General features: G+C 37.4%; 2 protein-coding genes across 2 annotated transcripts; one reads left to right on the forward strand and one right to left on the reverse strand.

Annotated features, from left to right (window-relative positions):
* Positions 1-9,439: 9,439 nt before the first annotated feature.
* On the reverse strand, positions 9,440-10,399 carry LOC141650981 (uncharacterized). Its single transcript, XM_074458712.1, has one exon. The coding sequence runs from the start codon at positions 10,397-10,399 to the stop codon at positions 9,440-9,442; it is 960 nt and encodes a 319-aa protein (XP_074314813.1).
* Positions 10,400-13,363: 2,964 nt separating this feature from the next.
* LOC141650982 (F-box protein CPR1-like) lies at positions 13,364-14,524 on the forward strand. Its single transcript, XM_074458713.1, has one exon. It carries the CDS (start codon positions 13,364-13,366, stop codon positions 14,522-14,524), a length of 1,161 nt encoding a protein of 386 aa, XP_074314814.1.
* The last annotated feature ends 1,320 nt before the right edge of the window (positions 14,525-15,844 follow it).

Consider the following 15,844-nt stretch of genomic DNA (forward strand, 5'->3'; position numbering starts at 1 on the left):
GGCCACACTAAAAAATATAACACAAGATTGGCAAAACGACATCAATACCACCAAAATTCCACAATTCTATCCTTTGTATCTTCTTATGTAAACGACGAGGCAAGAATTTGAACTCCGGCCAATTGAAATTATCCCATTTCGCATTACAAGCCCGTTTCAACACTAGGGTTTCGACATTTGGACATTGTTCTAGAAAAAACTTCACACCGTACCAACTATGGGCATAACTCAAACCCATCTCCACATGACTTAGATTATCGAAGACTTTAACTTTAAAGCCAGGATTAGCTAGAGCGAGGAGTAAATCACCACTTAGTTTAAGCGTCTTAACCCGAAAAATGGGATTAAAAACCGACATCAATACATTTTTTAAGAAAAATAACGGGCATTCGTCTCCCATGAATAATTTAGCTTTCGATAAACCAATTGGGGTTTTAAGAAAACATAATTCGACCATACAAGAACTATGAAATTCAAAATGATGCAATTTGGGCGTATTAAGCGTAATTTTGTTCTTTTCAATTGTATCTTTTTCATAAACAAAAGTCATGCTCAAATATTTCAAATTTTGAGCAATTAATTCAATTGGTTGATTGAATTCCTCCAACACTTGGACATGAACCCGTAAAATTTCTAGCAAAGGGCTAGACTTTATTAAATTTTCAAAAGACTTTAGATCATATTCGCGTATGCTAATGACAAGTTTTTTTAAATTAGGATGCGTACCGTTAACTTCTACTTTTCCGATAGAAAAGCCGAGATTAGCGTACACCTCGAGAACTTCGAGTGTCGGTTTTTCTAAGATGGATCGGGGTAAAGAAATCGTAGACCGTTTTGAGAAATTTTGAGAAAATACCTTTAATTCCTTGACGTTTGTACCGTTATAGATAATATCATGAACTAGGGTTTCCACACTTGTGGGATGATCATTGATGATTAATTCGATGGCATTTACATGTCGCCATGAAACCCGTCTAATGATGAAGAAGATGATGGCATTCAATTTATATTCCGGAAAATCAGTTACTGTGAAACGAAGGGCGGTGATTTGGGTCCAAAGGTAACGCCATGATCTCGATAAAATGGCGGTAGCAACCGCTCGCTTGGTCGGTAGAAATGAAAGGATGGTTATGAGAATTTCTTTTGGGAGTAATTCTAGTCGACCAATTTTTTCACAGTTCATTTTTTATTTGATGGTTTAAACGATTAGGGAAGCACTACTATTTTATAGAGTATCTATTGGTATTGGTATTGGTATTAGGGTTTATAAGAGTTTTAGGGTTGTATTAGAGGAGTTGTTGTTGCCGTCGATATATGTATGGGTTGTATTTAGACCTTGCAAATGGTTATTCGGGGTCGTTTGGGTCAGTTCAAGCCAGGTCATGTCGGGTCGCCTCACTCTTGGTCAACTTCGGGTCACACTTTCGGGTATCGGTTCAGCCTTATCGAGTCAGGTCATTCTGAGCAGGTCTGTTTTGCTAGGTCTACTTATTACTATAAAATAGAGTACTACTCCCTCCGTCCCGGTCATTTGTTGTCCTTTGGTTTTGGCACAAAGACCAAGGAAAGGGAGAGGGGGTCAATTACTAAATGATAAGTGGAATAAATTGAGTGTCAAGGATCAAATTAATCATCAAATTCATTCTTAAAATAGAAAGGACAAACTGAGACACCCTAAAATGAAAAAGGATAACAAATGAGGAATAATAAAAATGGTACTATAAGATATGATATTTCGATATACTTACTATTGTTATGAAAACATGTATTAAATGAAAAAGTTATTGAGTCACATAGTAAAATGGGTACGAAAAAAAAATCATAAAGATTCTGTTTGGCGAACGAAAGAAGCAGATTCACGATAGCAGATAGCGTTAGTACGTTTGTAAGCTGTTATATAGCAAATCTACCACTTTTATATTCTGCTGATTGACCCAATTAGCGGCTTTACGACTGAACCTTCGACGTGCACGGTGCACCTATTTAGAGTAAATAGTTTGATGCGAATGCTATTTCTAAGGTAAGTTTTTTTTTTTTTGGTACATTATTTCTAAGGTAAGGTAGAGGTCCTTGCTTCAGCATGACAACTAGTACAAGCAATTAAGCATGGCAATTCGCTGAAATGAACGTAATATGTCACAAGTAAGAATCGAACCCTGAACTTCTTGGTTAGGATAAGAGAACACTTACCAATTCACTTTTAATTCTTGTAACTGACACAAGACGCTCATATAAAGACGACCCGAACCCAATTACTGGATGCTCCAAATATTTTGCCCATCTTTAATGAAGCAAAATTCTGATCTCACAAAATGGGAACGCCCTTGAAAGCGCCGGAAGCTTCTGAGAAATTTCGATTTTCTTTAAATTTGTTCTAAATTTGCCGATTCACCATTATTGTGAATGATAATATCAAGCTTCGCGCGTCTAAAAATGTAACACATAAGTTGTACAATAATTCCACTGCCATCAAAATTCCACAATTCTATCCTCTCGATCTTATTTCTTAGAGACAAGAAAATGATCTCCGACCATTTTAAAACATTCCATTCCGCTCTACATGTCTTTTTCAACACTAGACATTCGACATTTGGACATCGTTTAAGAAAACATGTCACGCCACCCAAACTTCGTCTACAACTCAAACCCACCTCCAAATGGCTTAGTTTATGGAAGACTTCAACGTCAAAGTCGAGATTAGCTAGAGCAATTAGTAAATCACCACTTAATTTAAGTGTTTTAACCCGAAGGATGGGATTAAAAACCGACATTACATAATTTGAGTATAGATTAAGCGATTGATCATGTCCGTCTCCCATGAATAATTTCGCTTTCAATAAACCACTTGGGGTTTTGAGAAAACAAAATTTCACCATAATCGGACTATGCACCTCAAAATACTCCAATTTCGGCGTATCAACCATAATTTTGCTCGTATCAATGAAACATTCTTCACCAACCAAATTTACACTCAACCATTTCAAATTTTGAGAAATTATTTTAATTGGGTGGTTGCGTTCCGCAACCATTTTGAAATGAACATGCAAAATTTCTAACAATGGCCAAGACTTTAATAGCTTATTGAAAATCTGTAGATGATGTTCGCGTATGGTAATGACGAGTTTCCTTAAGTTAGGATTCTTAAGGAGAACTTTTACATCTCCTAGCGAAACGCCATTAGGAGCATACACCTCAAGCGCTTCGAGTGATCGCTTTTTAAAGACGGATGTTGGTAACGAAATCGTACATATTTTGTAATTTTCAAAAATTACCTTCAAGTGCTTGATGTTTGTACCGTTATAGACAATATCATGAATAGGACGCGTCAAACTTAAGGGATCGCGAACATTTGGATGAGCATTGATGGTTAATTCGATGGTATTTATATGTCGCCATGAAACCCGCCTAAGGATGATAAACAAGATGGCGTTAAATTTATGTTCGGGAAAATCAGTGATTGTGAAGCGAAAGGCGGTGATATGGGTCCAAAGGTGACGCCATGACCTCGATAAGATGGCGGTAGCAACCGCGGACTTGGTGGGAAGAAAGGAAAGGATCTTTATGAGAATTTCGCTTTTAAGTGAAGTTAGTCGATCATCTCCTTCATAGTTCATGTTTTCTTTGTTGGTTTTAAAAATTACAGAATAGTAAAGATGGTAGGGAATGAGGTAGTGAAACACAATCAGTGAAATATGAACCGTCCTTCAATCTTCAAAAAGTTTAACCTAAAATAAATCAACATTCAACAAGTATTAACAACAACAATCAATTGAAATAGCAAATAGACAAACAAATTGAAAGGAAAAAAATTCAACAGAAACCCTAACTAATGAATACAAAAAAAAATAAAAAAAAAATAAGACTTACCATAACAATTGAAGACTAGAGATGATCGAAAATTTAATGATTGAAAACAAGAGATGATCAAAATTTGAATGATTGAAAAAATAGAGATAATCGATGAATTGATTTGTTTTAATTTTTTTAGGAAGAGAAAAGAGTAAAGTTTGGTTTGGGTTTCCTGTGTTTGTCGTGCAAAATTAGTAGTGTTTTTAATTTTTTTTTTTTTTTTTTTTTTTTAAAATTAGAAAATCAGGTAAATTTGGGCCCTTTATGCACTTGGGCCCCGGTGCAATGAGCTGAATTGCTCTATGTTTGGGCCGCCCATGATTTTGTAACCATTTCGACATGAACACGTAGCAAGATTAGCCGAATCCGCCATGAAAACTTAAAACATTAGTAGGAGTATTGTTCGTGTTTTGGAGATAAATACAATCAGATTTACGAGTTTAACTAATAATAATATGTTAAGGATTACAGATTTTAGGGTACACATATAAATTATAAAAGTTTACTAGAACTAAGCACTTCCTAGATAAATACAAATTACTGTAATAAAAAAAATTCAATATTCAAATTAAAAATATCTAATCAAATGCGGAATCCTAAACCGACTTTAAAACAAATTTAAATCGAAACAACTTAACCCAATACGTAGATACTCCTTCATACCTTCTTCACTCCATACTCGCGCGCTCTTTCATCATCCATACATCTCGTATTTGTATTATCCGGGTGAATATGTCGACCACCTTGAATTTGAACAAGGCTTCCTTTACAAAAGCACCCACTAGTAAAAGCAGGATTCCCTTTAATATTTTCTTCCCTACCGTATGTTATTGGTCCGATGTCGTACCAAATTAGACCAAGTCCATTCCTCTTCTTTTTCGCAACCAAAACCTCGTATTTTGATTCTCTACAGAAACCAAAAAAAAGGTCGAGTGGAATGAAAACAAAAATGAGAGCGAGTTAAAACTCGAGGAATACAAAACAAAATAACCCAAGATTCCTTTGCTTCATACTCTTTCATCATCATTTCATCCATATAACATTCTGATTCAGAAAATGACTAACTATGGTGGATAAACACAAGCAGCCATTAATAATTCCTTTGTCTACTCTTAGTCCTACACAAATCAAGCCGTCTAACGATTTAACGGGTAATTTGGAGAAGATTTCATGGGTTATAATCTCTGTTGGTAGAGATGTAGACATTCTTCGTTTAGTAGCCGCCATTGGCAGGTACTCAGAAACTATAGTTCAACGAGGTATAAGTGTGTGTATAAGGGTTGTAGGTAGTAGGTTAGCCAAATTTAATACTTTCTCCGTCTCAATATTACCTTCTAATATTACCAAATGCAATAATGCACGATATTAAAGGAGATTGATTGGTGATTTCTCATTAATCATAACTAGTGTAGTTCCCGTGCTATAGCATGGTACTTTTTAGATTTATTTTATAAAGAGATATTATCAATTAAATTATTTGCATAAATGAAGTATACTTTTAATTTAATGTTATAATCTACTAAATATAATATTAATAAGAGGTTGAAAAAAAAGTTTATTACCATAAGAAGACATTTTAAGTTAAGTTATTTTTTTACTATTAAAAATAACACAATAATTTTATACCGTTACATGCAACTAATTTATGACATTAATAGTACAATTATTAAGTTAGTTGTATAATTTTATTAAAACGCGTGTTGACCTTAAAACGAAAAGCAGTAAAAACTATTCCTCGCGTTGAAAAAGACATTTACGAATTATTAAAATAATGTTTTTACTTTTTATTTCTAATAGAAAATACATAAGTGTTTTTATATCCTTCAAAAAATAGTCCATATTACTAAGACAAAAATTTACATAATAAATAACTGATGATTTCTTACAAAAGAGGTAACATATAAATATAATATAAATTTAAATTTATATGAAATCAAGTTTACTCATCTAGCTTATAATATGACATGTAGAGTCCAAAATTATTGGCTATTAATAACCTTTACTTTGATAGATGAGATAGAAAAAGTGAGCTACGTATAAGGTCCACAATTTACAATCTATCAAATCTTGTTGTGTTAGTAATATCCAGAAAAATAGACCCAATTAAGAAGTCTCTTTAGGCGGGAAAACTAAGAGAATTTTTATTCTCTTAGTAGTAGGGGGATGTCAGTATAAATACAAATCGGAGCCAATAAGATAGCAACCGAATCCTCTAAACTAGGAAGCAATAACTGTAAACTAGGTAACTAAAATACAATCAAATAATTTACAATATTTACTATATTGACTTATTCTATCACACCCCCGCAGTTGATACGGGAGGTAATCGAACGTGCAAACTGTCACGGAAATCATCGAATAGGACGAATGGAAGGCCCTTGGTGAATATATCCGCGATTTGATAACGAGAGGAGATATGACGGACACGAACTTCTCCGCGTTCAACTTTTTCTCGAACAAAGTGAATGTCCATTTCAATATGCTTAGTACGTTGATGTTGAACCGGGTTGCCCGAAAGATAAATAGCGCTAACGTTATCACAGTAAACAAGAGTAGGCTTAGGCATGGGAACGTGGAGTTCGACTAGTAAGTTGCGTAGCCAGCACGATTCAGCGACAACATTGGCCACTCCACGGTACTCAGCTTCGGCACTTGACCGTGAGAGTGTTGGTTGTCTTTTGGTTGCCCATGAGATCAAATTATCACCTAAAAATACACAATATCCGGAAGTGGACCGTCTAGTATCAGGGCACCCGCCCCAATCAGCATCCGTGTAAGCACGGAAAAGAGAATGAGCCGATTTATATAGCCATAGCCCACGGTCAGATGTACCTTGGACATAGCGAATAATTCGTTTTAGGGCAGCCATGTGCTCGGTCATAGGATTGTGCATAAATAAGCAGATTTGTTGAACGGCGTATGAGATGTCGGGTCTAGTAAATGTAAGATATTGTAGAGCACCGGTAAGACTACGATAGAGCGTGGGATCCTCATAAGGGACGGAGGTAACAACACTTAATTTGGGCTTAGTATCAACAGGAGTAGTAGCACTTTTACAAGAAGTCATACCAGCTCGCTCGATAATTTCACGGGCATATTTGGTTTGAGATAAAAACATTCCTTTGGAGCATTGCTTGACGGAGATGCCCAAAAAAAAATTTAGAGGGCCAAGGTCCTTCATAGCAAATTCCGCCTGAAGCTTACTCATAATAGCAGCTCGTAGAGTATCGGATGAACATGTCAATATAATATCGTCGACATAAAGTAGTAAATAAGCACGATTTGTACCTTGTCGGAAAAAAATAATGAATGATCAACCTTACTGTGTGTGAAGCCGAGATGAGCAAGATAATCAGCAAACCTTTTATACCAAGCACGACGAGCTTGCTTGAGGCCGTAAAGTGACTTCTTGAGGAGACATACATGGTCCGGGCGAGACTTGTCCCTATACCCGAGGGGCTGATACATATAAACCACTTCATTAAGAGTGCCATGTAAGAAAGCATTTTTAACATCAAGTTGATTAATGGACCAGGACTTGGCAAGTGCGAGACAGAGGACCGTTCCAATTGTGGATGGCTTAACCACCGGGCTAATAGTCTCTCCACAATCGACACCAACTTGTTGCGTTTTTCCATCACCTACAAGACGAGCTTTATACCTTTCAAAAGAACCGTCAGAATTAAATTTATGACGAAAAATCCACATTGAGCGAATAACATTGGCATTCGTAGGACGAGGAACCAAGACCCAAGTCTTATTATTAATAAGAGCGGTGTACTCGTCATCCATGGCAAGTTTCCAATTCGGGTCACGGATAGCTAACACGGGATTTTTGGGAATCGGAGAGATAGCTACAATGTGAGACAAATTTTGGTGAGCGGGTGGCTTCGAGTATTTGGGATTTGGTTTAACGATGCCATGATCAGCGCGCGTTGTGGGTTTGGATGGAGGTATGACTCGAGGAGCAGGTGTAATAGAGGAAGAGGGTTGGGCCGTAGGCTGACTAGGAGGCTGGTCAGTAGAAGACGGTTGACCAGTGGGTTGGTCAGGGGAAGACGGCTCATGGGGAGTAGGGGATGGCATGTGTGTGGCGAGGTTGAGGTGGAGTCGTGAGCAATTGTCGAAGGACATAATGAGGAACTCCGTCATCCAAAAAATCATAAGTATGGGTGTCGGGTTGATGCAACTTAGCAAACGGAAATGTATGCTCATCAAATAAGACATGGCGACAAATAATAATTTTATTAGTAGACATATCAAGACACTTATAACCACGGTGATCTTGAGGATAACCAAGGAACACACACGGGGAAGAACGGGGCTGTAATTTGTGCCGAGTGGTAGACGGTATTAGTGGAAAACATAAGCAACCAAAAATACGGAGATGACTATAAATCGGAGTACGATTGTATAGACGACGAAGAGGGATGTCAAAGGCAATTGGTTTACTAGAGAGTATGTTCAATATATAAGTGGCCATATGAAGTCCATGATGCCATAATTTAATTGGTATTGAGGCGTGAAAAAGCAAGGTACGAACGATGTTATTAATAGAACGAATTTTGCATTCAGCCTTGCCGTTTTGAGACGAAGTGTGAGGACAAGAGAGTCGAAAAATTAACCCATTATTCTCACAAAATTCTCAAAATAGGCTATTTACAAATTCCATTCCATTGTCACATTGTATCGCTTTTATTTTCCGTTCAAATTGAGTTTGAACGAAAGCATGAAATTTCAATAATATAGGGCTGACTTGCGTTTTCTTATCAATAGGATACGTCCACAAAAAATTAGAGTAATCGTCCAGAATGACCAAATAATATTTGTGACCCAGTGAACTTAAGACGGGTGAAGTCCATAAATCACAATGAAGAATATCAAATGGCATACAAGTACGAGAAATAGACTTAGCAAATGGCAATCGAACATGTTTTCCTAGAGGACAAGATTGACAAAACGACTTGCTAGAATTCGAATTACAATCAATGAGTTTATTTTGCCTAAGAACAGAAAAAACGGGATCACCCGGATGGCCTAAGCGATTGTGCCACACGGATGGAGCTAAGGCAGCATAAGAAGATGGTACGACTGATGTAGCAATGGTAGAAATTGGGTAAAGGTCACCCCGACTATCACACCTCATTAGGCGAGTCCCCGTCCGCGAATCCTTCACACAAAAAACAAAAAGGGTCAAATTCAACGGATACTTTATTATCGGTAGTGAATTTTCGAACGGAAATAAGGTTTTTGACTAATTTTGGAGCAAAAAGGACATTTTTTAAAACTAAGGGTGGATGTAAGGTGGGAATGGTCGTGTGTCCGTAGCCATGAATTGGAATTGACTCACCATTTCCGACAATTATACCATTACTAAAACTCTTATTAATAAAAGGCGAGAGCGTACCTTGGTTTGACGTCATATGAGACGTAGCACCCGTGTCCATTACCCACGGCTCAGGAGGAGTAAGCCCTAGAGTAAACATTGCCGCCTCTATATCAGTTTGAGACGGAGTAGTTCCATCAGTGGCATAAGCCTGTTGAGGTCGAGGCCCCAATACCCCCTGCTGCTGCCGTGAGAACTGTGGTCTCATCGTCCACGGGCTCGATGGATACGGGCACGGTGGGTACCCCCATGGAGAGGGAGGCCACTGCCACGGCTCAACCCGCCTGGCCACGACATTGGTGTTGGTGGTAACGTGGTGAGTGACGGAGTTGTGGGAGCCGATGAAGTACCCTGCCCCTTGCCGTTACCCTGATTGCCCTTGCCACCCTTGTTCCCCTTCTTCTTGCCACCGGTTCCATTACCGCGACCCCCTTTCCCGTTGGTAGACGAGCCAGATTTGGAAGAGTTCCCGCCAGTGTCGCCATCAACAGGACCACGAGTATAGAGAGCCTCTGAGGAACTCGTGGCTGCTTGTTTGGCTAGACTAGCCTCTTCGAGCGTTAACATGGAGCGGGCTCGATAAAAAGCAGGTAGAGGAGTGCTTTGACGAATAAACGTACCAACATTCTGATATGCCGGAGATAGACCTGAGACCAATTGAAGGACAAGTCGGCTATTCGAAACAGGAGAGCCAACGTTTTTCAATTGGTCCGCCAATGACTTGAGCCGTTGGCAATAAGCGGAGACGGAAGAGAAATCTGCCATCTCGACATAAGAGAACTCTTGTTCGAGTGTCACGGCTCGTGAGTTCTTGTTGTCTTGAAAAATATCAGCGAGACGTTCCCAAGCCTCCTTGGCGGTAGACTCGGCTTCGATGATGGTTTCCAAGAGATCAGTTGTGATGGTGGAGTATATCCACTGGAGGACCGTGGCGTCGAGTGTGTCCCACATCTCCTGTTCATCAGCGGTCGAAGGCGGCTTGGGTGCTACCTTTGGCGTGATGATGTGGTGAAGAACCTTATTCGATTTGGCGTGGTTGGTGAACAACGTAACCCAGAGAGGGTACTGATCATTATCCATGCCTAGTTTGACGGGGATATAATTAGTGATGTTGTTGACAGCCAACGCCGGATGAAAGGTTGATTTTGCATCGCCGCCGGTCATGATTGTTGACGTGAGGTCAAGTTTAGAAGAAAGAAGATGATGTAGCGGAAGCGAAAGAGAAAAGATCGACCTAAAAATCTGATACCATAAAGGAGATTGATTGGTGATTTCTCATTAATCATAATGTCAGTATAAATACAAATCGAAGCCAATAAGATAGCAACCGAATCCTCTAAACTAGGAAGCAATAACTGTAAACTAGGTAACTAAAATACAATCAAATAATTTACAATATTTACTATATTGACTTATTCTATCAGATATATATATATATATATATAGAAATGGGATCAAGTGAGTCCCTTAGTATAGGTGAGTCCCATGAGTCCTAATCTAAACCATTAGATTAGAACAAAATCAATGGTTAAGATTAATTTTGAAAATAAATGGCCTATATAAAACTCAAGAAACCCTAATTCCATTCATTTTACAACCTCCCACTTCTCTCTCTTCCTCCCTTTCTCTCTCTCCCCTTTCTTCCTCCCTTCTCTCTCTGTCCAACTCCCTACCACCACAACACCCCCTCACGCCGACAACAACAACAACACGCCGTCGACGCCTCATCTCCTCTTCTGCCTCCTTGCCACGGCTCCCTCCTATCCTCTTCTGCCTCCCTCGGCACCACCCTCGGCACCACCCACGTTTCCTGCTTTTTTTTTTTTTTTTTTTTTTTTAATTTCAGATCTAAAATTTGGGGATGGCGGTGGTGAAGTCGTGGTAAGGAAGTTGGTGGTGCTTGGTGCATTGCCGCCTCTTTCCCTTCTCCTTTCTCTCTTTTTTTTTTTGTTTTTTTCAGATCTCAGTAAGGAGTCTTTGTTGTTGTTGGTGGTTGGTCATTTGTGGTGATGGTTGTGGTGAAGTCGTGGTTCCTGCCGCCTATGCCTTCGTTTTTTTTTTTTTTTTTTTTTTTTTTTTTTGCAGGGTGTCGTGGTGGGTGGTGGTGGTTACAGTGGGTCGTGGTGGTGGTTGGATAGGGTCGGTGGTGGCTCGGGTGATGTAGTCAGGGGTGGACGGTGGTGGTGGGTCAGGGAGTGGACGTTGGTGGTGGGTCAGTTGGTGGTCGAGGTGGATGTTGGTGGTGGGTTAGGTGGTGGTCGTGTTGGCCGTTGGTGGTGGGTTGCTATCAATATATAAAAGGACTCGCATTAAAGTTTCGAATCACAAGCATTAAAGTTTCGACTCACAAGCATTAAAGTTACGCTTATATGGACTAAAGTTACGATGGACTAATAATACACGTCAAGGACTTAAATTACATAAAGTTTTGACTCATAAATATTAAAGTTTCGACTCACAAGCATTAAAGTTACGCTACATAAATTCAAATTAGTATACTTTTCAAATTAGTATAATTTTAAAAACATATAAAAAAAAGTTTCAAACTTTATGATTAAAGTTACAAGTGTAAAACATCAAAGTTATTTTAATAAAATTACAATACTCACATAAAATTTTAAAATCAGTAAAATTAATTAAATTAAAATTTTTATATTAGAAATTGTCTAAAAAAATTAAAGTTTTAATTTTTAGCATTAAAGTTTCACTCGTAAAACATTAAAGTTATATTTATAAATCAACAAAATTAAATAAATTCAAATTTTTATATTAAAAATTGTCTAAAAAAATTAAAGTTTCAATTTTTATCATAAAAGTTTCACTCGTAAAACATTAAAGTTATATTTAAAAATCAATAAAATTAAATAAATTCAAATTTTTATATTAAAAATTGTCTAAAAAAATTAAAGTTTCAATTTTTACCATTAAAGTTTCACTCGCAAAACATTAAAGTTACATTCAAAAATCAATTTTATATATTTAAAATAAAAATTTTGTAACATAAATTTAAATTTTTATTTATAAAATGACCTAAAATATTAAAGTTGTAATTGTAAAGAATTAAAGTTAAATTTATAAATTAAAGTTACATTTATAAAACAATAAAATTTTCATCTCAAAACTTTAATATCTCAACCATCAATTTAGAAGATCAATGGTTAGGATTAAGACTTAGTGGACTCACCATTTTAGGTGGACTCATTTGAACTCCTCTCTATATATATATATATATATATATATATATATATATATATATATATATATATATTTACTTTTTAGTATATCTCATAGATCTTAATTCTTAAATTGATTGATAACCCATTAATTTTCAATATTTTTCATTCTCCCATTTTATTTTGCATCCTCACGAAACTAAATGATATCAATTTATATATTTTCTCAAATTATTTAAATGAAAATATTTATTTTTGTTACAAAGCTAATAATATCAAACCAAACTTTTTTTTTTTAATATTTTAATCATTTGAAGATTTTTTAGAAAATGAAAATGATATCAATTTATATATTTATTTTTGTCATGAAGCTAATAGCATCAAAATCAGAGAGAGAAGAGGGAATGAAGAAGAGAAAGAAGAGTTAATAATACTGTAAGGTCTATGCTTGGTTAGGGTTTCTAGATGATTGGTTAGGGTCTCAGAGGGAAGCTTGAAAAAACAGTGCTCGTTATCAAGCTTCTGAGCTTCAATGCGAGCTCGAGCTAGACTCGAGATCAACTCCAGCCTACGAGTATATATAATTGTTAAATTTTTGTTAATAATATTGTAAGGTCTATGCTTTAGAACACTATAATAATTGGTTTATAATGATTGGTTTAAAATGATTGGTCTTGGACCGGACTACATCCAAGACCAAAACTTTAAAAAGACCATGGAGCAAACCTAAAAAAATTCAGTCCGGCTTTAATTCGGACCAAATAATCCGGTCTGGTCCATTTTTCTAGTCTTGACTTGAAGCGGTTTATCCTTGAGACGGAGAAAATATCAAATTTGATTAACCTAGCTAGTAGCTGCATGTTGAAAACTCAATGATCTCATAAATAAATAGTTGCCGTCATAAATCTTGTACCTTTTCGAATGTCGTCGACTAAAGTTGTTGAGTTGTACAACAATGTCTAAATCTTTACCAACAGAGATTATAAGCCATGAGATCTTCTCCAAATTGCCCGTCAAATCGTTATTACGTTTCAAGTGTGTTTCCAAATCCTTCTACGCCTTAATATCATCCCCTGAATTCGTCGAACTTCACCTTCAAGAATCCCGCTCCTCGGACGCAAATCGCGTCCTTATTCTAGCTGGTAAAGACCGTCGTAATCTCTACTCAATCGACGTAGACTCCCCTGACTCGGTCACCACAATTCCCTTACCGCATAGCCTAGGTAAGTGGAGACCACGCGAGGTTTCAGTTGTCGGTTCATTTGACGGTTTGATTTGTGTAGGACTAGGAGTAGGCAAAGACAATTTTACTCGGTTTAAGCATGTCCTCATCAATCCTTCTACGAGGGTATTTCGAGAAATTCCCTACAAGCACACATTTGTGTTTTCTTCTATACTTGGATATTTTCGGTCCAGTTTTGGGTTCGGGTTTGATGATTTAAACCGTGATTTTAAATTTGTCAAGATTACGGAAGCTGATGGCATTGATCTACTATTAAATACTGTCGTTAAGGGTAGGGAGGTGATGGTCTATTCTTCAAATAAAAATACATGGAAATTGGCGGAGATGGAAAAAGACCGTGTAGATTCAGTAACGACGGAGGGACAAAATGGTGTTCTCATAAAAAACCATCTACTACATTGGGTGTTTTTGGTTCCAAATTCAAAACACTATCGAATTGGTTGTTTTGATACTCTGTCCGAAAAATGGGTTAGGCACGTCCCTTTGACGGAGGAGTTATTTGAAGATAATAAAAAGTTTCGTATGCTAAGCTTAAGAGTTATTAATGGCTGCTTGTGTTTATACACAGGCACAGTTGTATGGATGTTGAAAGACTATGGAGCAAAGGAATCTTGGGTTAAATTGTTTCATATTACTGATCAATTTCTTAGATCTCGTTTATTTCAATTCACCCGAACTGTTTTTTGTTCTAGTAGAGAATCAAAAGATGAGGTTTTGGTTCCGAAATTGAACGGGAAAGGGCTATTTTGGTATGACATCGGACCAATAACTTACAGTAGGCTAAGAAAAGTTAAAAGGATTCCAGCTTTTGTTAGAGGGTGCTTTATTACAGAAAGTCTTGTTCAAATTCCAGGTGGTCGTCATATTAGCTGAGATAAGCTAAATGATTTATTTTCAATGTTAATGTTAATTTAGTAGTTAAGTTTTATTTTTTGAGAATGTTTTAACTAGTTTTGTATCCCGAGAAGAAATCACCGAATAGTAAATTTTTTTTATTTTTTTTAGAAAAATGTGCATAAATTAAAATAAACGGAAGTACGGGTACAACGGGCGGGGGGCGGGGGGCGGGGGGGAGTGGCTCGATGGCCGCTACAAAGTCATTAGTACATAGTCGAAGAACAAAGGGTGGAGCAAAGTCCCAATTAATACATCCATTACTAGAGCTAGTATCAACTAAACCGGCCTTAGCGAGAGCGTCCGCAACTCCATTAGCTGATCTTTTCTCAAAGATGATCTTCAAGCGGGGAGAGCTTTCCAAGAGATCCCTACACTCAAGGATAACATTAGCAAATTGGCCACAAGGCGGAGCCTTGCTCAAAATAGTGGTAACTGCATTAAGGTAATCAGAGGCAATAATAAAACGATCCATGGACGCAAGACCGGCCCTCAAACCCTCTCTAATGGCTAAGACCTCACCGACAAAGGGGTTAGGGGAAAGAAGCCGTCTAGACCAACCCCGCACCCACGAGCCCATGTCATTCCTGAGCACACACCCAATACTAGCTAAGGAAAAAGAGTGGGGGAGAAGGACGCATCAACGTTAAATAGTAAAAATTCAATGCTATAATTTTCGGACATGATAAAACAGTTTGGAAATTTTATGCTTGTATGGTTGTTACTTACTTTATGGATGTTATAGGCCTTCTTCTCTTATATATGTATATATGCTATTTAAACTCATTGTTGTTGCATTAATATGGTGGAGAGACATTTGTGCATTTGCACTTTAATCTCGTCTGTGTTTTGCTGGGATGTCGCTTTTATCCACGCAGTTTAGCAGCCTCGTACAGTCTTGCTCGTAGTGTATAGAATATTCTGTACACTGAGTTTAATCAAGTCCTCATCAACCCTTCTACGAGAAATTCCTTCCAAACGCAAACCTTGGGGGCATTTACGGTTCAGTTTTGGGTTCGGGTTTGATGATTTCAACCGTGATTTTAAACTTGTCAACGTTACCGACATTGAAACCGTAGATGACGTTAATCCATGGTTACGTAATCAGGAGGTGATGGTCTGTTTATATGAGAGCTTTCTTAATTCCCATCTTTTGATATGTTTTCTCTGTTTATGAGGAGAGTTTTAAGAGCGAGTATGTGGAAGATCATCATATGTACAAAACGATTTGATGACATTGATAAGAACACCAAAACATTAAAAGAAATGAACATTAAGAAAGACACCACAAGTTATGTT

This window comes from Silene latifolia, chromosome 4 (genome assembly GCF_048544455.1).
Source record: "Silene latifolia isolate original U9 population chromosome 4, ASM4854445v1, whole genome shotgun sequence".
Lineage (NCBI taxonomy): Eukaryota > Viridiplantae > Streptophyta > Magnoliopsida > Caryophyllales > Caryophyllaceae > Silene > Silene latifolia.